Source organism: Marmota monax, unplaced genomic scaffold (genome assembly GCF_021218885.2).
Source record: "Marmota monax isolate L192 unplaced genomic scaffold, Marmota_monax_Labrador192_F-V1.1 WCK01_AAM20220418_F8-fsc00356, whole genome shotgun sequence".
NCBI lineage: Eukaryota > Metazoa > Chordata > Mammalia > Rodentia > Sciuridae > Marmota > Marmota monax.
The window spans coordinates 775,447-798,604 of NW_026694682.1; the positions used below are offsets into that span (position 1 = coordinate 775,447).

General features: G+C 43.7%; 2 protein-coding genes across 12 annotated transcripts; one reads left to right on the forward strand and one right to left on the reverse strand.

Annotated features, from left to right (window-relative positions):
- Positions 1-737: 737 nt before the first annotated feature.
- Positions 738-6,812, reverse strand: Rhno1 (RAD9-HUS1-RAD1 interacting nuclear orphan 1). 8 transcript variants are annotated; one of them, XM_046423369.2, is made up of 4 exons: positions 6,743-6,796; positions 4,955-5,124; positions 3,253-3,504; positions 738-1,618 (listed from the first exon to the last, which is right to left on the reverse strand). In XM_046423369.2, exons 3-4 carry the CDS (start codon positions 3,418-3,420, stop codon positions 1,064-1,066), a joined length of 723 nt encoding a protein of 240 aa, XP_046279325.1. In that variant the 5' UTR covers positions 3,421-3,504; positions 4,955-5,124; positions 6,743-6,796; the 3' UTR covers positions 738-1,063. The 8 variants fall into 8 exon arrangements, with proteins under 8 accessions (XP_046279325.1, XP_046279327.1, XP_046279323.1 ...); XM_046423371.2 differs by lacking the exon at positions 6,743-6,796 and adding an exon at positions 6,520-6,654; XM_046423367.2 differs by lacking the exon at positions 4,955-5,124 and having other exon boundaries at positions 6,743-6,812.
- Foxm1 (forkhead box M1) lies at positions 6,419-22,922 on the forward strand. 4 transcript variants are annotated; one of them, XM_046423365.2, is made up of 9 exons: positions 6,419-6,530; positions 9,759-10,307; positions 10,902-11,053; positions 12,810-13,001; positions 15,632-15,760; positions 16,438-16,482; positions 17,070-17,139; positions 17,332-17,507; positions 20,902-22,922. In XM_046423365.2, the coding sequence occupies exons 2-9, from the start codon at positions 9,806-9,808 to the stop codon at positions 21,916-21,918; spliced, it is 2,283 nt and encodes a 760-aa protein (XP_046279321.1). In that variant the 5' UTR covers positions 6,419-6,530; positions 9,759-9,805; the 3' UTR covers positions 21,919-22,922. The 4 variants fall into 4 exon arrangements, with proteins under 4 accessions (XP_046279321.1, XP_046279320.1, XP_046279322.1 ...); XM_046423364.2 differs by lacking the exon at positions 6,419-6,530 and adding an exon at positions 6,945-7,070; XM_058572358.1 differs by lacking the exons at positions 6,419-6,530; positions 20,902-22,922 and adding exons at positions 6,946-7,070; positions 19,802-20,183.
- Positions 22,923-23,158: the final 236 nt, after the last annotated feature.

A 23,158-nucleotide genomic window follows, 5' to 3' on the forward strand; every position in this document is an offset into this window, starting at 1 on the left:
GATCCCAGGATCTCAGCTTGGCAGGCAAGTGCTCTACAACTGAAGCACATCCCCAACTCTTGTGGTTCATTTTCTGTGCTTTAAATTCCCATCTATAAAATAAGCAAAACCTGACAGAGTAGGCTTATGTAAAGGCTAAATGATGGGGTTGAATGAGATCACATTTGTATGAGTAAAATGATGGCTGAGACATTTCTTTGGGCAGTCCTTCTGCATTAATTACCATAAGCAGTATTCTTTGAAAACTTTCCATATTTATTTACCTCAGTTTAAATCCTTAGCTTAAGAAACCATTTTTCCACCCTATTTAATTTTACAATTTCTTTCAGTTGGAAACAAAAATATAAAACACAAGCAAACCTAAGTGACTATAGTCTGTGACCCCTTCATCCCATTGTATTCACGAAAACAAGGCTTGCTCCATTTCATCTTGCCTTTTCAGATGAGCCAAAGTTGGAGAGGTGGCAGTCAACCATAAAAAGTCTGAGTTTCCTTTGACTTTTTTCCATCCATTAAGTCAAAGAGGAAGCTGCCACTGAGCCTCAGAGTTAGTACTCAAAAAATGTGGACTGGGCTGGAGTTGTACAGTGCTGACCTAGCATGAAGAAAAAAAATCCCAGCACTGGGGGGGTAAAAAAAGTGGAATTAATTAATTTAAATGAGATTAAAGGATTAAAGAATAGAAATAAAACCTTTTGTGGATAGGCAATATTACCACAATACTAACAGAAGCAAAGTTCTCTAAGAACCTTCTGTAGCCCTTTATTTACATACATTTTAAACAGTTAATGCAAGATATTTACAAATTTTAAACAATAAAAGAAAAATATGAAGTGAACAGTTCATGACACTAAATTCAACTGTTTATGAAATATTTTTAATCTGGGATTGAATTCCCTTGCTACTCTAGGGCTCTAGTTAAAATATTTTTTCTGTTGGCACTATTCTATTTTATTCTTTCAATAAAGTCTGTTATAAACCAGAAAAAATGACTTTATCAACTTCATGAAATTTAGCAATTTCTGAGACTATGATGAGAGAACATGATGTCTGAGAAATCCAGTCAGCTTTTTACAAGGAACTGGCTACTGTTCAGCTTCCCTCTCTCCTTGAGGTAAGTCAACAGGTGCCTTCGTCTCCTCCATGTGACCTTTATCCCATACTTCTCTTCAGGGGTGTCTTTAACCAGAATAGGTCCAGGTTCTGGGCTGGTAGGAGTACTAGTTTGAAGGACACAGCTTACAAGGCTGTTTTCCCTCTGATCTGGGGAAAAGGAGTTCTCCTTCACAGATGATGACTCTGGGGTCTGGATATCAGGCGGAATAAACACATAAGGAAAGTTCTGAAATGCATTTGCTGACAGTTCCCCACAGCTTTGGGGACTGAGCACTGGAATTAAGGGTTTTCTGGAAATGTCCTTTCCTGATTGATTGGGGCATCCCTTTACTAAGGGGATCCCCAGTGTCTCTGAACTGGAAGACAGCTGTGGACTCTCAAAGGTTAGACATGGAAACTTGCAGGTAGATTTTCGGCTTGAATGTCTTGCTTCGTCTTGGTGACGATGTTTCCGGTGGGCTGGGAAACAGCTTTCTACTGTTGTGTCAAACTGAGGTGTTACCTAAGGATCAAAAAAAAAAAAAAAAAAGTGAACCAACTAGGCAAGAAAATGACATCCAAAGAGCAGAACCCTAAATGCGGTCCCACTATAGTAATGGACACAGAACAAAAATAGTTGTCTAGTAAGACAATAATAATAGATAAAGGGGTCAAGGGTGTGGCTCAGTGGTAGTGTGCTATACCTAGCATGCATGAGGCCCTGGGTTCAATCCCCAGCACCACAAAAATATGTAATAATACTAATAATGGTAACAACAACAACAATAATAATAGAATATGAGTTTTAGGCAAGTTATTCAATCTCTCTGGTTTCAGTTTCCTCCTATATAAGAGAGAGGACAATGCTTCTTTCACTTTATCACATCATATAGCTACAAATGTTTAACTGTCTTTAAACTTCGTGAGGGCAGGATTGGGATAGAGCACGTACTTAGCATGCTCAAGGCATGGGTTTAATGCCTAGTTCAAAAACAAAAAGAAAACAAAACAGGGCCGGGATTGTGGTTCAGCGGTAGAGCGCTCGCCTAGCAGGGGTGGGACCCGGGTTCCATCCTCAGCACCACATAAAAATAAAGGCATTGTGTTGTGTCCAACTACACCTAAAAAATTAAAAAAGAAAAAACAAAACAAAACAAAAGTCATAAGGCAACAACCAGTAATCTTTTTCACCACTGACTTCCCAACATCTTGCAAAGTGCCTGACACACAGAAGGCCTTAAGTAAATAAATGTCAGACTGCAAGAATAGGGCACAAGATCATATACAGAAAGTGACTAACATAGGACCTGGCACACAATGAGTACTCCGTAAGTGTTCATTCTCATCCATAGAATTTTAAACTGTAAGTTGCTTCTATAATAATGAAGTAATATGCTTCTTCCAAGCTGTCCTGATCAAATTATATTTATTAAGCACTGTTAAGCACAGCATATGCTCTTGGCCTTTTTACTATACTATTTCTGTTATATAGTAGCTATATTTTCTTCCTGGATCTCCACCCACTACCCCACCTCCTTTTTTGTGCTGGGGATTGAATCCAGGGCCTTGTGAATGCTAAGCAAACCCTCTACCACAGAATTACATCCCCAGCCTCACTAAGGCAAATATGGTATGTGCCATTTTGGGTGATTTTTTCTTTTTGTCAAGCTTCAATCCATTAAACAGTGGACAGAGTACTTAGCTAAATACTCTATCTTTGACATGAAGTTCAGGGAACAGTCTCATTTTTTATTTGTCTGCCAGTGGTCTGGTTTCTCACCTACTTACTAGGAAATGAAACTTTAACACCAAACTTTTGCAGAGGAATGTGGTAGTAAAGACTCCAATTCCATACCTGGCTCTGACCTAAGAAAAGAAGATATACCAGGGAAGATGGCTGACCACAGGAAAGCATACATTGCTTTCATGGACCTTATTCTTTGGAAGCCCTGGTTCAAGAAGAGTTAACAGATCTTTTTATTTTGAGACAGGATCTCACTAAGTTGCTTAGGGCCTTGCTAAGTTGCTGAGACTGGCCTCCAACTTGCAAACCTCCTTCCTCAGCCTGGGATTACAGCTGTGTGCTACCATGCCCAACAATTAAGAGTTGACATTCTAAAAAGCCTAACAGTAAAAATCAAAGTAAGGATCCCCTACCCAAGAAGTGATAGTGCTGTGGTCTATAGGCTTGCTGGGCACCTGTCTAGTGTGGGTGATGGGCCTCTGTGGAGCTCCATAGTGATGTTTGGGGCCCTCCAGTGGCTGCTGGTGGAATAACAGCTGAGCTTTGCGGGAAGATTGGCCGAGTCTTCTTTTGGGAGGCATCAATAGGTGAATGAAGGGCAGTTAGTAACCACATGGTGCTGGCTGCCTTTGGGTTGTGGAGTAGGTTCCAATTCAAACCCATGCCTGCAGAGAAGAAACAAAAGCTGCGAGAAAACAATTCAGATGATTCCCCAGCTCTTCCTGATACCCTGCCAGTCAATTCTACCAGAAATTACCACCTTGACTTCAAAAGATTGTGAGGAACACAGCCTTTTTTTCTTTTATTTTTTTTAAAGTTGTAGATGGACACATTATCTTTATTTTTATTTATTTATTTTCACGTGGTGCTGAGGATCAAACCCAGGGCCTCATGCGTTCAAGGCGAGCACTCTATCACTGAGCTACATTCCCAGCCCAAGCATAGCCATTTTTTTTTTTTTAATTTTGATTCAGATTCTTGCTAAATTACTTTGGGACTCACTAAGTTGCTAAGACTGGCTTTGAACTTGTGATCCTCCTGCCTCAGTCCCTCAAGTCACTGGGATTATAGGCAGGCACCACTGCACCCAACAACCACAGCTTCTAATACTAATACATATACCACCAAGCAAAAACACAATTTTCATATCCAACAAGGCTTATTCAATAAATATTTATTGAGCTCATGTTAACTGCCATACTGGATGCTGGGAATATAAAAAAAGAATATTTATTCAACAATCACTTATTAAATGCCAAACTCTTGGAGCAATACAGAGGTTCCTATCTTCAAAGACCTCAGAGTTGGACAGTAGCTTAGTGGTAGACTGCTTGCCAAGCATGCATGGAGATTGGATTCTATCCCTAGCACTGCAAAAAAGAAAAGGAACTGAAAGTCCAGCAGAGAACAGACATTTTCAACACAAACAGTACAATATATTTCAATATAATGTTACCATTTGCTTCATGAGAGGCTTTCTGGACAAGGTTATTCCTGACCTATGAATGGAATGGCTTGGAGAAGCAAAAGGCAGGGAGCGTTTTCCAGCCTGAGGAACAGCATATACAAAGCCCATCTTGGTAATTTGGGAATTATAAACTCGGTGTGGGTGGGTACAGAGTATGAAAAGAAAGGGTAAGAAATGAGGCTGGACATGTTGTCAGTGTCAGTTAGAAAAACCAGGTGAAACCATAGGATTTGGACTTGAGCCTGAGTAGTTGAGTATTTTCAAGCGAAGGAATATGATCATATTTGGCTTTTCTTATTTTTTCATCCCAGATAATTTCAAATATAAATAAAAGTAGACTAATATAATGGGCCCCATGTACTCATCACACAGCTCCAACCACCATCAATCCATGACCAACCCTGACCTGACCATGCTCTGACCCATTAACCCCACCCCTACACTATGTTGAAGAACATATATTGTGAATCATTATATCATTCCCATTTACATAACTAAATAAATCAAATACAGATTCCTTAATATTGTAAAATAACCAGGAAGTGTTCAAATTTTCAAATTGTTTCATAAACATCCTAATTTTTTTAAATTTATTTGTGTACTTTATACAGATTATCCTGGCCACAGTATAAAAGGAGAACAATTACCTTGGAAGTGTGAAGACCTGTTAGGAGGTTACTGTGTCATCTAAGTGAGAAATGATGGGGGCCTAAATCCAGGCTGTCAGTGGAGAGGGGAGGCTGACACACAGAGGCAAGGTCCGCAGATAATGTGTCCATTGGATCTAGTAACCCGTGAACTTTACTAAGAGCCTTTCCTGTGGAATGGTGGGACAGACAAGTGTGAATACAGTAGGTAGAGAATGAAATGGGAGTTGCCGCTGAGCACACTGGAAAGCCACACAATAGGGCAGAATGGTTCTACTATACAGTACTATACTATTCATTCATTTGATCAACAATAAAAAATTATACACTGTGACTTAAATGACAAAGCAGTGGAGGGAGATATAAAAAAAGAAAAAGGCATAACATCTCCACTCTAAAGGACTTACATTCTAGTTGGGAAGTGAAGAAAAACCAAACACAATAAGGGGTTTCAATGGCTTTATGCTTTTATAGACAGGTTTGTCAGGGAAGGCCTACCTGACCTGAGTAAAGAAAGGAGAAAAAAACAGGTAATGGAAAGACAGGAGCAAAAATTCCAGGTTAAGAGAAGAGTAAATGCAAAGACTCCAAGGTAGAACTCTGACATGTTCAAGAAACTGGCTAAGGCTCTGCCTCCTCTGACTGGCACCACACCCATTCAAGTGTCTTAGCTCAAACCTCTCAGCTTCACTTCAATCTCTGTGCTCAGCATGCCTCCTACAGACTGGCAGCTAGCGCACACATAATTCCAACTACTTAGACTTTCCCTCCCTTCTTTGTAGAAGGCACCCACTTTTACAGGAAGCCTCAGTTCATCAGAAAAGCCTTCCCTGTCCTAAGGTAAGATCTCATCATAAGTAATAGGCAGGAGAATCACCTGAGGCCAGGAGTTCAAGACCAACCTGGACAAATTAGGAGGCCTGGTCCCCCATCTCCCGGCCCCACCCGCTACAAAAAAAAAATAATAAAGGCGGTGGGGGTCCGGCCTATCATCCCATCCACTCGGGGGACTGAGGCCAAAACCACAAGTTCGGGGCCAGCCGCAGCAACTTAGTGAGACCGTCTCAAATTTTAAAAATAAATAAATAAATAAAAGGGCTGGTGATGTCGCTCAGTGGTAAAGTGTCCCTGGGTTCAATCCCCGATACGGAAAATAAAAAAAATCAAAGTATCTCTGACCTACTTTGTCACTTTACAGCTATAATTAAGTATGTGTTTATTTGGTTCTTGGACAATGTCTGCTCTGTGAGGATGCTCGGGGGAAGGAAAGGACCTCGTCTGTGGTTGTATTTTCAGGCTCTAGAAGTGCCTGGCACACAGCAGCGGCTCGACAAAATTTGAATATGCACTAGTCCTTCTAAAGGTTTGGCTTCAGAGGGGGAAGAGAGACCCGCGGAGAAGACGCCAAGACGCCGCGCTGAGCCAGGGCTCCTGGGGAGTGCGCGCGCGTGGGTTGGAAACCCGCCCTGGAACAGGACGGCAGGCCGCCCGCGGTCGGGGGAACCCGACCCTCTAACTGGATGTAGGCCGAGTGCGATCTCCGCGGGACGCAAACAGACTCAGACCTTTAAAGACGGTGAGCAAAGCCGGAGGGGAGCTAGGGCAGCGTCGCCTGGCGGGAAAAGGCGAACGCGCGTGCGGGGGGCCGAGCAGACGGAGGGCGCCAGACCGCGGTCCCGCCGTGCCCCCGCGTCTTCACACTGCCCTCGGCTCGCCCTCCCCGGCCGCGGGGACCCCCGGCTGCCAGGCCCCGGCCGCCGCTGCCCCACGAGCCGCCAGCCGCCTTACCCGCCCGGCGGGGCCGCGGCCGCCGCTCCTCTCTGCGCAGAGCGTTCGAACCGGAACGCGGAGACACGTCGGCGCCGATTGGCGACGCTCCGTCACGTGATCGCAACGCTCCGCCGGCGCCAATTTCAAACAGCGGAACAAACTGAAAGCTCCGGTGCCGGACCCCACCCCCGGCCCCGGCCCGGGACCCCCTCCCCTCCCGGGCTCCCCCGGGGTTCCCACCCCTCCCGCACCGCCGGGACCCGGCCTGCCTGGCGCGAGTCCGTTTCCGGGCCCTGCCCCGGCCCCAGGTTGGAGAAGCCACAGGCGGCGGCCCTGGGATCTGGAGGTGAGCGGGGCGCAGGCATGGATCCCGGGCCCTGCCCTGGCGGAGCGGGGAGAAGGGCTCGGGCGCCGCTTCCGAAGGTCCTGCGTGAATTCATGGCGTCCAGCTGCAGGACGCGGGACGCGAGCGGAGGTTTGGGGCCACTCGGGAAGGGGATCTGGGCGAGGGTGCAAAATATATATATATATTTATTTATTTATTTATTTTTATTTTTATTTTTTTTCTGCATCCAGTCTTCTGGCCTTGGCCATCTCGCTTCTTTCTCCATGCACCCCTTGGGCTTCCCTGCAAGTTTGACTTCTGCACCCTGCCCATGGCTCCAGAAGTGGCCTACTCTCTGAGTAGGGGACTGGGGCTGGGATGAAAACTGAGCTGGTTATGCATTGAGTAAAAGACCATCCCACATACACGCTCCCCTGCGCCCGGGTGTTCTCACCATTAGGCAACACTGCCTCCACCCTCTGCTTTTGCATGATTCTTGAGAGTGTATCAAGGTTTCCCTGTTCAGAATGGGGATTGGAGCAAAGGAGTGACGCTATAAAGTGTTGGCATTATTAGGAAGAGGCAGGTTAAAGGAGTTGAAGAGAAAAGACTCACTCTGTGGAAAAAAGGGAACAGTGCTTACCTATTGAGGTGAGTGGGCCTGGAGGGATATGAGGCAGAATTAAAATTGAGTTTTGAAGGTAGAGAAAACTGAAATATAGAGGGAAGGAAGATGACAGGGTGGGGAAGGCCTGAGAACTCTAAGCAGATGGTAAATGTCAAAAAAGTGCACTCATTCTTATGGGCATAGAAGGTGTCCTCAAAAGGGTCATCGAATTCCTCTGTCTCTCAAAGGACCTCAAAATATAATGCTAGGATTGTACTTAATGGTAGAATAGTTCGCATATCTATAAAAATCAAAATAACCCCCCCCCTTTTTAAAGATAAGATTTCTTAGCATTTCAGAACCACCTTAGCATATTAATTATAGCACAATCTAGAAGTCCAGAGATAGTTATAGTCTTGGTTCTGGAAGATAAATTAAATAGTAAAGTAGCATTCTTACAAAGTTAAAATATGGTGGAGCTCAGGATATAGCTCAGTTGGTAGAGTGCTTGCCTTGCATGCACAAGGCCCTGGGTTCAATCCTCAGCACCACCCCCCAAAATAAAACAAAACAAAGGTAATATATGCAAAAACAGCTGGGCATGGTATGAGCACATACCTATAATCCCAGCAGGTTGAGGCAGAAGGATTCCAAGTTCAACCTGGAAAAATTAAAGCCTGTTTCAAAATAAAAAGGTATGGGGGGATAGTTCAGTAGTAAAGAGCCTCTGGATTCAAACCCCATTACTGGGTGGGGGTGGGTATATGGAAATACTACAATGTCACTATATAGCTCTTTTGCAAATTGTGAAAAAATACAGTTTTTAAAAATTAATACAAGAGATGAGCACGGTGGCACACACCTATAATATCAGCGACTTAGGAAACTGAGGCAGGCGGATCACAAGTTCAAGGCCAATCAGCAATTTATCAAAGCTCTAAGCAATTTAGCAAGATCCTATCTGAACATGAAAAGGTCTGTGGATATAGTTCAATGGTAAAGTGACCGTGTGTTCAATCCCCAGTACCAAAACTTAAAAAAAAAAAATAATGCAAGAGGGCTGGGGTTGGGGATCAGTGATAGAGTAGGGATCTGTGAGAGTATTTGCTTAGCATTCATAAAGACCCTGGGCTCCATCCCTAGCACTACCAAAAAAAAAAAAAAAAAAAAAATTCAAGACTCCTATGATGTAAATTGTACCCAATAGAGTTGTGCAGTGCAAAATCTGTATTACTTTATCATGGGCTTTTTGAATAGAGAAGTTTTGTGAACTGGGAGATGATTTCTCCAGTGATGTGGCATTACTACAATCTGCCTTTATCTCCTGATTCTGTAGGCATTGATTGTTATCATTTACAAAGTAAATTGACATAAAAATATAAAGGATATTGACATAAAAATATAATCTCAGCTACTCAGAGGCTGAGATAGGAGAACCATAGTTTGAGGCCAACCAAGGCAATTTAGTGAGACTCTGTTGAAAAGAAAAATGAAAAGGGTTGGAGCCATAGCCCAGTGGTAGAGCATTTCTGGGTTATATTTCTAGAACAATAAGGAAGCAAATATGTATTTGTGTGTCTATGTACACAAATATATACACACACATTTATACAAGGGCTTTATCTAATATATACACACACATATTTGTACAAAGGCTTTATCTAAGAATAGGTTATTGGATCAGAGTTTTGTGCGGGCTTCTAATTATCATGTTTTCCTATTTCAGCATTTTCCATTTCCATCCCTATAGTCACTATAAGTAATCTATCTGTATTATAGTTGGCAATAATAGTTTTCAACATTTTTGCAGCTGTCTCACTCATTCTTGTAGTCATTCTTAAGCTTCCAGGAGACATTTGACTATCTCCAGTCCAATCTGTCTCCCACCACCACCTTGAATTACTTGCTACAGTTGTAGCTTTCTTTGGCCAGTAGGGTTTATCTCCTTATTGTCTGAGGTTTTTATAAAGGACTAGGGAGCATTCACCTGGGCCTTTAGGCTTATGTTCTTGACCATATGTGCAGAGGAACACCTTTCTGTGAGAGAACCCCTTCTCAGCTTAACAATCTCTTTATGTCCTACTGTTCCTTGTACCTTGTAGGGTCCATTCTTGTGATTCTCAATGGAGAGTGAAAGCACAGATTAATAATGAAAACCAGCCCCCGGCGGCCACTGATTCTCAAAAGACGGAGGCTGCCTCTTCCTGTTCAAGATGCCCCACATGACACACCAGAGGAGGAACCTAAGAGACCCCCTGCCCAAGAGGAGCCTAGTCAAGTACAGGCCTCCAAAGAGGTGGCCGAGTCCAACTCTTGCAAGTTTCCAACTGGGATCAAGATTATTAACCACCCTACCATGCCCAACACACAGGTGGTGGCCATCCCCAACAATGCTGATATCCAAAGCATCATCACAGCATTGACTGCCAAAGGAAAGGAGAGTGGCAGCAGTGGGCCCAACAAATTCATCCTTATCAGCTGTGGGGGAGCCTCAACTCACCCTTCAGGACGTCAGCCTCAACCCCAGACCAGCAATGATTCCAAGAGGACAGAAATTATTACAGAAATATTGGGACCAAGGCCTGCCACTAGGGATGCAAATGTTCTTAGACCACCTGGACCCACTCTGGGGCAGAGACTGGAGAACTGTGGTATGTGGTCTGCAAGGCAAAGGGATGAGGAGCCTGGCCTTTCCTCTCTAGTGGCGAGTCAGCCATGTTGATGCCCTCAACAGATAGGCTGAACCCAGGGAAAGTCTTGACTTTTTCATCCTTAAACCTTGATACAGATTCTCTGGTACTGTCGAGAGTTATAATCATAACTTAGCATTTTTATTGCCTTCTCAATTTTGGAAAATGATTTATTATTTTGGTTTATTCTTTCCATTGAACCTGTAAGGAATTAAATCTTTCTTCATTGTAAAGGAGCAAACTAAAGCATGAGAAAGAAAAGTGACTTTTTTTGTGTAGATATTAAGTAACTCATTTATAAGGTTGCCACAATTGATGATTAAGGTTTAGTGTGGCTCATACTGAAATGCAATTTGAACTATGCTCTTGAATTTCTCCTGAAACCCATTTTGGGTTAGAGTAACTAGAGCTATGGGAGATTTACCATGTGTTCTCTTGTCCCTAAGGGTAAAAGAGTGATTCCCTAACCACCAATACTGATGGGCCTATTGGGATAAGCAGCTGATCCTATTGGATCAGGCAGCTAAGTGGGGTCTTGGATTGTTTCCCCTCTAGCTGGTGGTGACACAACAGGCTGCACCCTGGACAACAGCTTAACCAACATCCAGTGGCTTGAAAAGATGAGTTCTGATGGACTGGGCTCCTGTAGCATCAAGCAAGAGATGGAGGAAAAAGAGAATTGTCACCCGGAGCAGAGTCAGGTTAAGGTAAACCATTCTGTCATTCACTGGGAAAATCAGAGCCAATGCAGGGAATTTCTAAGAGGAAAAATGGATCAAGTGGCTTGCTGGAACAGAATTTCCAAGTTCTAGTAAAAGCACTCAGTGCTCTTCTGTATAACTTTTGAGCTACTTTCTACCTGAGATCTTTTTCTCCCCATCTGTGAAACTTCCTTGAGGGCAGACTCTGAGCACTGGGTTTAGTATTCTACCCTTCTAGATATTCAAGAAATGAGTAATAGTCTTACTTTGGGAAGCTATTTGAACTCTAAGTAAGTAACACAGCTATATAAATTGACTATGGCTTTTTTCTTTTTTTTTTTTTTTTTTTTTTTTGGTACTGGGGATTGCACCCAGGGGTGTTTTACCACTGAGCTACATCCCCACCCACCCACCCCCTTTTTTTTTTCAGACAGATCTCACTAAATTGTTTAGGGCTCTACTAATGCGCTGAGGTGGCCTCAACTTGCTATCCTCCTGCCTCAGCCTCCTGAGTCACTGAGATTACAGTGTTTACCACCATGCCTGGCTTGAGTATGGCATCTTATTTGTTGGAAGATGTTCTGTAATATTAAAAGAAAATAAAGTGAACTAGGGGTGAATTTTAAATACTTTTCCAGCAATGAAAATTTATTTATCAATTATGTAGTCTGTTTTTATTTTGTTCATAGTCACCAATATCACACATTTAGATTCTTTAGTATATACCCTTTAATCATTCATTCATTCATTAAAAGTGAAAATTTACATGAAAGCTGGCCATGGTAGTGCACGCCTATAATCCCAGCATCTCAGGAGGCTGAGGCAGGAGGATCGTGAGTTCAAAGCCAGCCTCAGCAAAAGCAAGGTGCTAAGCAACTCAGTGAGACCCTGTCTCTAAATGAAATACAAAATAGAGCTGGAGATGTGGCTCAGTGGTTGAGTGCCCCTGAGTTCAATCACCAGTACTGCCCCACCCCCCAATTGCATGAATGTATACATTAGAAAGTATTTTTATGTGGTGCTGAGGATGAAACCCAGCACCTTACACGTGCTAGGCAAGTGCTCTACTGCTGAGCCACCACCCCAGCCCTCATTAGTAAATATTAATTGAATCATATACTTAAATATTCAATTGTACTTTATAAAGTTCTATCTTAATTTTTTGTTGTTGTTGCTGGTGATTGAACTCATGGCTTTGTGCATGGGAGGCAAGCACTCTACCACCTGAGCTAAATCCCCAGTCCTATCTTAATTTTTAAAAAGCAAATGATCAAATCTTTGTCCAAGATTTAGCCAGATGTATGCTTTGAAGACATTTATCTGTCCCATGTTCATGAGAATGTTTTTCACAAACATTGGAACAAGATGGGTTATTCACAGCATATCAGAGTTGACCTACAAGTCTAAAAAATGGTCGTGGATTAGTACAATAAAATCTCATAGTCTATAACTCAGCTCTGAAAATTTTCAACTAGGAGAGAATGAACTTCCTCTTAATATTGAACAATATCTTCAACAAAATGAATGACATCAGAGAAGTAGTTTCTCACTCACTACAGTCTAGGCTAGGTCATTGAAGATCCTAATCCTAAAATTTATGCCACTGTGGAACAGCAGTCTCAAATGAGTGTGATTCTAGGATATCTCTATGGGAAAAGGTTCCTCTAGAGGATGTTCTCAAGGGGCTCTGGTTGGAGAAGTTCTTGTGAACTCTCTTTGTCATTCCCTCTTCTCTTTCCTTTTGACTTCTCACATTCCTCAGATGGAAGAGCCCTCAGGAACATCAACATGCTGGCAGGACTCTATGTCTCAGCGACCACCTTACTCTTACATGGCCATGATACAGTTTGCCATCAACAGCACTGAGAGGAAGCGCATGACCTTGAAGGACATCTATACTTGGATTGAGGACCACTTCCCCTATTTTAAGCATATTGCCAAGCCAGGCTGGAAGGTAACATATCCCATAACTACTAAAGTCAAAGTCACTGTGGCCCAAGCCTGACAGATGGTTTCTGCTGTTGTACTGCACTTTGTATCTAGCCCTCTGGGTCAGACATTAAGTGCAAAGGATGCTAGAACTATAAACAGATGTGTCTTTGGATTGTAACTGATCCCACTGAATCTAAGCAAAATCATCAATGACAGGCACAGAGATGCATGCCTTTAAACCCAGTAACTCAGGAGGTGATGCCAGAGGATTACAAGTTCAAAGCCAACCTCAACAACTTAGTGAGACCCTGCCTCAAAATAAAAGATATCAACAAGATCCCTATAACGACTTCCTTGGTTACCACATGAGGTTTACAGAGAGACTTCAGTGTAGTACCCAAGCCTACCTTTGTGCCACACTGAACAGTACCTGCAGCTGGAGTAGTGAAGTCATTTTATGAAAAGATTTGTGTGTGTGTGTGGTGGTGGTGGTAGGGGTTGAACCCAGGGCCTTATGCATGCAAAGCAAGCACTTTACCAACTGAGCTATATCCCCAGCCCCTTATGAAAATATCTCAATAAAAAAGAATCAGAACACTGAGATTCATAAGGTTGATCTCCGGTAATGTCACATACCATTTACAGTTCACAGGTTCAAAGTTACAAGTCAAGTTTTTAGAGAGGTATTTAATTCTAAGATAAAGATGGTCTGTCCCTGTTTTGTTTCATTTTCCCCGCAGTAGAACTCTTAACTTCACACTCTTTTTTTTTTTTTTTAAGAGAGAGCTGGAGAGAGAGAGAGAATTTTTTAATATTTATTTTTTAGTTCTTGGTGGACACAACATCTTTGTTTGTATGTGGGGCTGAGGATCGAACCCGGGCCGCACGCACGCAAGGCGAGCGCGCTACCGCTTGAGCCACATCCCCAGCCCCAACTTCACACTCTTAATTAACTTAAATTCCTAGTTTTGGGGTTGGGGTTGGGGTTGTGGCTCAGTGTTAAGAGTGCTTACCTGGCACATGTGAGGCACTGGGTTCCATCCTCAGCACCACATAAAAATAAAATAAAGGTATTATGTCTATCTACAACTAAAAATATAGATATATTTATATATGTGTGTGTGTATATACACACATACACAGATATATAATAAATAAAAATTCCTAGTTTCTTTCTTTCTCCTTATCTGTTTCCCTATTAATTGCTATTTCACAGTCTCTGCCTTCCTAGCTTTCCAGGGTGTGTTTTTTTTGTTTGTTTGTTTTTGTTTTTTTCAGTGCTGAGGATTGAACCTAGGGCCTCACATATGCTAGGCAAGTGCTCTTCCACTGAACTTTATTTATTTATTTATTTATTTATTTATTTATTTGTAGGCATTGAACCCAAGGGTGCTTTACCACTAAGTTATACCCCCAGCCCTTTTTATTTTTTATTTTGAGACAGGATCTTTCTAAATTACTGAGGCTGCCTTTGAACTTGCAATCTTCCTGCCTCAGCCTCCCAAGTCAGTGAAATTACAAGTGTGTGTCACTGTGCCCAACTCCTTTTTTATATTTCACTGAAAACTTTTTTTTACCTTTTGGGTAGAAATGGGATTTGTTGGGTTGGGGATATAATTCAGAGGTAGAGCTCTTGCCTAGCATGCACTAGGCCCCGAGTTCAATTCCTAGTACCACATAAAAACAACAACAAAATGGATTTGCCTGAAAGGGTTATCAGACTTCTACTGGAACCAGCAGGTGGCTGCCTCTTTGCTGATTCTGCATTTGGCCCCAGTGTAGACTGTCCTAACTGTGCAACTTTGCCTACCCAGTGCCACATAGAAGCCCTGGCTATGGACATCAAATCTTAGATCATATTTGATTCCCAGAGTGATATATCCCTGAATCCCAAAACCAGTTTCCCAATATCTAAAAAATTTTTGTTGGTTTTGGTACCAAGGATTGAACTCAGAGGTGCTTAATCACTGAGCCACATCCCTATCCCTTTTTATTTTTTATGTTGACACAGGGTCTCACTAAGTTGCAGAGGATCTCACTAAGTTGATGAGGCTGGCCTTGAATTTGAAGTCCTCCTGCCTTAGCCTCTCAGGTCACTGGGATTATAGGCATGTGCCAACATGACCAGCCTGAAAAGTTTTTTCTTTCATACTCCCAGTACCTTTAGATCTTTATTGACTGTGCAAAAGACAATCTGCTCATTTCTCCTACTGCAGTAGGATCTCTGAAAAACACATTGGCTGCCTGGCTCAGATTGTCTTCCTCTCCCCACACAGATGTAGTGGCAGGCAGAATTTGCAGATGTGAAGTTCTGCAAAGGGTTCTCCTTTTCACCCAGATCCTATGCCATGATAGAGAGCTGGAAGAGAGGGGGAAGCTTCCGGCCCAAGGCGATGAGCCTGGGGGCAAGCCAGGTCTTTTCTTTATTACCATCCTAAGGTGTGGCACCAGGCTTTATCCCCATGGAACAGAAGGACAAACAGCTGAGATTGTTAAGTGTGCAGTGTCAGGAAGAGAGTTGCTAACAGGCAATGTTACAGGAAGCCTGGACAAAGCCTGTGCTGAGCACGTGGGATAGACTCCTACTGGCTTCAAAGGTGATGTTTTTGAAGCTAAATTAACTGATAACGGGTCTCCTTCCTCTCATTTCAGAATTCCATTCGCCACAACCTTTCCCTCCATGACATGTTTGTTCGGGAGACATCTGCCAATGGCAAGGTCTCCTTTTGGACCATTCACCCCAGTGCCAATCGCTACTTGACGTTGGACCAGGTGTTTAAGGTGAGTATCCTTCTTTCTTCTAAATAGGATCAGTATTGGAGGTCATAGCGGACATCTCAAGAGGGACAGACTCTCCTCATGATGCTCTCATTTGGTTGGGAGAGTTAGGAGCCAGCCAGCCAATTAGCAACTTGCTGAAATAAGTAGAGTTGACAAATAAGCAAATAATGTACTTTTGTGGACTGGGGCATGAGAAGACTGTTCTGATCCAACATAGAGGACTTCCTAGAGCAGTGCTTCCCTAATTCCCCTGTGAATAAGAATTTCCTGGGACACTTGTTACAATACAGCTCTCCAGGCCATATTGTTCAAAAATCAGGAGCCTATTGGAGTTCCTGGTTCAATGGATCTGGAATGGACCCAGAAATTTGTATTTTTCACAAGCATCTCAGGTGATTCTTACAGAGAAAGTCTGGGAAGGTTGCTCTAAAAACACCCTTCTTTAGGCTAGAGACTAGAAGCTGAGCCATCAGAACATCTTTTCAGAAAGATGCTGTTGTTTGGGGACCTGAGTGCCCATAAGGCTGTGGGTAGCTGTAACCATTCTGGGAGGGACAGTTGTTCAGGGTGTCCCTCGGCATCCATCAGGAGTAGGTTTTTTTCCCAGTCTGGTCAGATTGACCACGTTGGTGGTAACTTCATCTCATTTCTCTCCCACAATGCTTGGCCGCCACCAGCCACTGGACCCAGGGTCTCCACAATCGCCCGAGCACTTGGAATCAGTAAGATTCTTTTCCTCTGGCTCGGGGCTTGGCCTTGTTTTCCTTTCACTGCTCAGCATGGCTTTAGTGGGCAAAGACATGGGGATGGGATTCTATGGCTGTGTGACTGCCAGCCCAGCACACATAGCACCCAAAGGATCTGGGAGTGAGGAACATGAGACTGCTATTGCCACTCCTTTTTACCCTCCCATGAGCATCACAAAGATGCACTGAGCAACGCAGAGCAGGGCACAGCAGGAGAACATGCCATTGCAACCGCCTGGCATAGGCCTTGCAGGTGACAGTTTGTTCCCTCTGCCTTACTTCTTTACTACTAAGATAACTATATGCTTTAGCATCCTCTGGGGGTGGTGAAGACCCATGGGTGAGGTGGTAGGACTGTCCTGCCATCACATGACCTTATGCCATCCACCTGTCCCCTAAACAAGGCTTGAGATATTATGCTTACCTGCATCCCTCCCTCAGATTGGCTTTTACTTTCTGGGCTGTTGGTTAGCTCAAGTGTACCAGCACAGCCTGTGGGGTTCTGCCATCCCCCTTTTACTTATTAACCTAGGTTTCTTTCTTTCCCCATCTGCCACATGCAGCAGCAGAAACGACCCAATCCTGAGCTCCGCCGGAATATGACCATCAAAACGGAACTCCCACTGGGTGCACGTGAGTACAGGAAAGTGGGCCTCGGGCCCAAGCCTTATTCTGGGGGCATGTATGGTCTTTAGGGAATCAGACTCCAGATTCTGTTTCCAGCTCACAGGGATCTGAACCCAAAGAAGGACAGCAAAACTCCTGGTACTGAGAAGGGGAGAACCCCTCGCCCTCCTCTTCCTGATCACTCCTGTTTCCTCCTAGGGCGGAAGATGAAGCCTCTGCTTCCTCGGGTCAGCTCATACCTGGTGCCCATCCAGTTCCCAGTGAACCAATCACTGGTGCTGCAGCCCTCAGTGAAGGTGCCACTGCCCCTAGCAGCTTCACTCATGAGCTCCGAACTTGCCCGTCATAGCAAGCGAGTTCGCATTGCCCCCAAGGTGAGTGCCCTCTGCTTTTCTGTGAAGAGAGACTCCAGTCACTCCTGGGTGATCCTTGAGATTCTAAATCTAGTTGAGTAGTCAAGGCATAAACACAGGAAAACTGAATAAGAGCTAAAAAGAAATTTGGATTATGACATAAGTAGTATCAAAAGCCGATTATTACCTGATGAGTTTAAAACAACGAAGACAAAGGTGATTATGAGGGGCTGGGGATGCGGCTCAAGCGGTAGCACGCTAGCCTGTCATGCGTGCACCCCGGGTTCGATCCTCAGCACCACATACAAACAAAGATGTTGTGTCCGCCGAAAACTAAAAAATAAATATTAAAAATTCTCTCTCTCCCTCTCTCTTTTTTTTTAAAAAAAAAAAGGTGATTATGACAGGTGGGCTGGAGCAGTTAGGGAAAAATCCAGAAGGGAGGCAAATCCTAGAAGAAGTGGATCTGGGAAAGCCAAAGAGCTGCCAGGCATGGTGGTACATGCCTATAATCACAGCAACTCAGGAGGATGAGGTCAAAGGATCACAAGTTCTAAGCCAACCTCAGCAACTTAGTGAGACCCTATCTCAAAATAAAAAGAGCTGGAGATGTAGCTCAGCAGCAAAGTATCCATGGGACATGAGTTCAATCCCAATACCACAAAAAAAAAAAAACATAAATTAATCGAAAAAGACCCACATATTGACAGTTTAGTACAAGGTCTTCCATATTTTACTCATGCTCATAGTATGGCATACTATGCCATTGGCAGTACTGGGGATAGAACCCAGGGCCTCACACATGCCAGGCAAGCACTCTACCACTGAGCTATATCCCCAGAATATTAAATCCAGGAACTCTATCACTGAGCTACATTCCCAGCCCTTTCTATTTCTTATTTTGAGACAAAGTTCTACTAAATTGCCAAGGCTAAATTTGAACTTGTGATCCTCCTGCCTCAGCCTCCCAAGTAACTGGGATACAGGTGCCACTGTGCCTGGCTTCCATGAGGTCTTATTGGGTTAGAAAAAGACAGTGGCCCATGTTTATAATATTAAGTATTCAGAGGAGACTGAGGCAAGAGGATCACAAGGTCAAGGCTATTCTGGGCAACTTAGCAAGATTTGTCTCAAATATAATAGGATAAAAGAGGATGGAGAACTGGGAGTGTAGCTCAGTGATAGAGCACTTGCCAACTCTGTCTACAAGGTCATGGGTTCATTCACCAGTACTAAATACAAAAAAGACGTCACAGAAGTTCTTCCCAGGTACTTGGTATAGTTCTAATTTATTGCTTTTTATGTCCGCATAACATTCACAGATTATTGAACTCTTATATTTTTTATGGAAATATTTTGTTTCTGGGCTGTTGTTTTTTTCCAAATGTTTTTTAGTTATACAAGGATACAATATCTTTATTTTGTTTGTTTATTTTTATGTGGTGCTAAGGATGGAACCCATTGCCTCACATGTATAAGGCAAGTGCTCTGCCACTGAGCCACAACCCCATCCCTTGTTTCTGGGTTTTTACCCTATGAACAATAATGTGATAAATATCTTCGCAGCAATCTTTCTTACTAGTGCTTTTATGTCTATGAGATAAAGTCCCAGATATGAAATTGCTAAGTGAGAAGGTATTCTAAATTTTACTAAATATTTCTAGATTGTATTCCAAAAACCTGTGATGATTCATATTTCAAACAGCAATATAAGAACTATATTATCTGGGGCTGGGGATGTGGCTCAAGCGGTAGCGCGCTCGCCTGGCATGCGTGCAGCCCGGGTTCGATCCTCAGCACCACATACAAACAAAGATGTTGTGTCCGCCGAAAACTAAAAAATAAATATTAAAAATTCAAAAAAAAAAAAAGAACTATATTATCACTGGCAATTGGTATTATTAGTCTTTTTAATATTTGCCAATCTCAGGGCTGGGAATGGAGCTCAGTGGTAGAGTGTTTGCCTAGCAGGAGCAAGGCCCTAGGTTTGATCCACCAGCACCACCACCACCAAAAAAAGGGTTACCAATATTTGCCAGTGTAATGCTATGTTTCCTTGTTGTTTCATAAGATTGAGCACCTTCTCATTATATTTGGTCACTTGAAGTTGTCTTCAGTGAATTGCTTATTTATGAAATGGACATTTTTCTGTAGGTCTTGTTATTAATTTGTGAGAGCTCTGTTAGTAAAATATTGACTTCTGTGTTTATGCTGAAGATATTTTTCTGCTTCTCCTGCTTGGTTCCTAACTGTGTATGGTCTCTCTGGCCACAGTAAAATTGTATGTAATCAAATATGTCTTTCTTCTCTTGCAGCTTCTGGGCTTCCAGTCTTGGTTAAGCAGGTCACCCTACCCTCAGATTGTGCATGTAGTCTTCTAGATTCTCTTTTAAGATTTGTATGTTTTTCAAATTTTAATTTTTATGTTTAAATCTTTGTATAAATGGGTTTGATCTCCAACACCACGAAGAAATCTTTGTACCCAGTGTAAAATAGATATTCAATTTTATTTTCTCTGAGGTGGATTCTAATTATGCCAGTACCACATTAAATATTCTTACCTTTTTTTCCCTCCTGTTTGGTGTTAAGAATTGAACTCAGGGCTGGGGATGTGGCTCAAGCAGTAGCGCGCTCACCTGGCATGCGTGCGGCCCGGGTTCGATCCTCAGCACCACATACAAAAAAAGATGTTGTGTCCGCCGAAAACTAAAAAATAAATATTAAAAAAAAAAAAAATCTCTCTGCCTCTCTCTCTCTCTCTCTTAAAAAAAAAAAAAAAGAATTGAACTCAGGGCCTCTGTTACTGAGCATGTGCTCTATGTGCTCTACCACTAAGCTATACCCCCAATTCCAATTCATTCATCTTTTATCCCCAGAATGGAATTACCACCTTCATCATATATATTATATTCTCATATTTAGATGAAGCTTTTAATTGTATAAAAACCAGAAATATGAAAAATTGTGCTCTATCTGTATGAATAAGAATTGTAATGTATTCTGCTGATATAAATAAAAATTAGAATTTAAAAATAAATAAAAGAAGCTTTTAAGGACTGGGGATATAGCTCAGTTAGTAGAATGCTTCCTTCGCATGCACAAGGCCCTGGGTTCAATCCCCAGCACCACACACACACACAAAAAAGTGAAACATATTTAAAAGCTTTTAAGATTTTAAAAAGACAAGAGAGCTGATGGCATATTTCAGTGGTAGAGTACTTAACCTAGCATGCATGAGGCCCTGGGTTCCATCCCCAGCAACGCAAAGGGGAAAAAAAGGAAAGAAAATTTAAAATAGTATGACAAGATGATCGGCACCACTATGTCACTTTGTTTGGTGATGGTTCCCTCCTGTTTGGTGTAGCAGCTGGTTGAATGTGTGACCCCTTTTACCTTGCCTCTGCTTCCCTTTCAGCTGCTACTAGCTGATGAGGGCATAGCCCCTCTTCCTCCTGCGGGACCAGTGAAGGAGGAGAAACCCCTGCTTGGAGAAGGGCTGTTGCCTTTGCTTCCAGTTCAGTCCATCAAGGAAGAGGAAACTCAGCATGGGGAGGACATGCCACAGTTAGCAAGACCCATCAAAGTGGAGAGCCCTCCCTTGGAAGAGTGGCCCTCCCCATGCCCATCATTCAAAGAGGAGCTGTCTCACTCCTGGGAGGATTCATCCTGCTCTCCTACCCCAAGACCCAAGAAGTCCTACAGTGGGCTTAAGTCCCCAGCCCGATGTGTCTCAGAAATGCTCGTGATTAAACGAAGGGAGAAGAGGGAGATGAGCCGGTCTCGAAGGAAACAGCATCTGCAGCCTCCCTGTCTGGATGAGCCCGAGCTGGTCTTCTCAGAGGGCCCCAGCACATCCCGACGAGTTACTGAGGCCCCCCTCCTGGCAGAGCCTGTCTCCCACCTGAGCTGCCTCCAGGAGGAGGGAGGACCTTTCAAGACCCCCATTAAGGAGACTCTGCCCATCTCCTCCACACCGAGCAAATCTATCCTCCCCAAAACCCCTGAATCCTGGAGGCTCACACCCCCAGCCAAAGCAGAGGGTCTTGATTTCAGCCCAGTACGAACCCCCCAGGGCGCCTTTGGCTCCCTGCCTGACTCCCTGGGGCTGATGGATCTGAGCACCACGCCGCTGAAAAGCATTCCCCTCTTTGACTCACCCCGAGAGCTCCTCAATTCAGAACCCTTTGATCTTGCCTCTGACCCCTTTAGCAGCTCTTCCCCCTCTGATCTGGAAGTTCCCAAGCCAGGCTCTCCAGAGCTTCAGGTTCCCAGTCTTTCAGCCAATCGTTCTCTGACTGAAGGTCTGGTTCTGGACACGATGAATGACAGCCTCAGCAAGATCCTGTTGGATATCAGCTTCCCTGGCCTGGAGGAGGACCCATTGAGCTCTGACAACATCACCTGGTCTCAGTTTATTTCTGAACTACGGTAGAGACTGGACTTGACCTTGCCTTGCTGCTCAAGCTGTCCACCATTCCAGGCATTCATGTGGCTGAGCAGTCCCAAGGCTCAGTGTACCCCAATCCCTCTGAGTGAGGACAGCAGGCAGGGACCATGCTGCTCCTCTTAGCTCCCCAGCCTGATTATGCCAAGGCAGCAGTCTCACCTTAACTGCTGCTGGGACCTTTGCAAGCAGTAGGGTAACTGGTCTCTGTGCCACCTATGCTTCTTGAGAGAATCTGATTCCTCTACTCCCCTTGCCATAAGCTGAAGGGTGAGAATGGCAAAAGTAACGGTAAAAAGGAGTTAGTACTTCCCCAAACCGTTTTCATTCTGTTCCCAGCAGTCTCACCTTCCCTGCTCCTTGTAGGGTGACCCTTGTAAATAGTGTAAATTTTCCAAATTATCCTCTAATTATAAATGTAAGCTTATTTCCTTAGATCATTATCTAGAGACTGCCAGAAGGTGGGCAGGGTAACAAGGGGTTGCAATTTGCCTCTATTCCTTGCTTTTGGTTCCTGGAGAAGGGCAGGACCTGCAGTGCAGGTTTCTTCCTGACCCGAGGTACCTAGCTCAAGGGTTCTTTACTGTAGGCACCCAGTCTGCTTCCCAGGGTCCCTCTTATTGCTCCTTCCTCCTACCTCCCCATGTTTCCAAGTCAGCTTTCCTGCAAGAAATCCTGGTTTAAAAGGTCTCATATTGGGTCAAGAGTTGAATTTTGGGGTGGTTGGATAAATGCATCTACAGCAAAGTGAATAAGTGCCCAGATGTGCCCCCTATTAGATGTTTCTCTGATAATGTCCCTAATCATGCCAGGGAGACTAGAATTGAAGAGAACTCAGGCAGAGGCTTGAGAAGGTGGAAAGGACCCCTGACCTGCCTGGCTTCCTTAACTTGCACCTCAGCTTTGCAAAGAGCCACCCTGGGCCCAGCTGACTGCATGTACATGAGCCAGCTCAATAACACTACTGTAACTACCTACCAAATAAAATCCAGGGTGGACCTGCTTGTCTCTGTGGTCTCAGTATCTGGAAGGGTTGGAAAAGAAAGTGGGTAATGGTGGATATGGTGGTAATGGGGAGAAACAAGGCCTGCAGCTCTCAGTGGTAGCACTGGGAGAATGCACAGGGTTTTTGCAGAATCCCCTCCCTGCCATACTCTGCTGGAGCATATATCCTCTCTGACACAGAAATTGCCAGTTTTCCCTCTTTTCCCTGTCATAGATCTGTTCT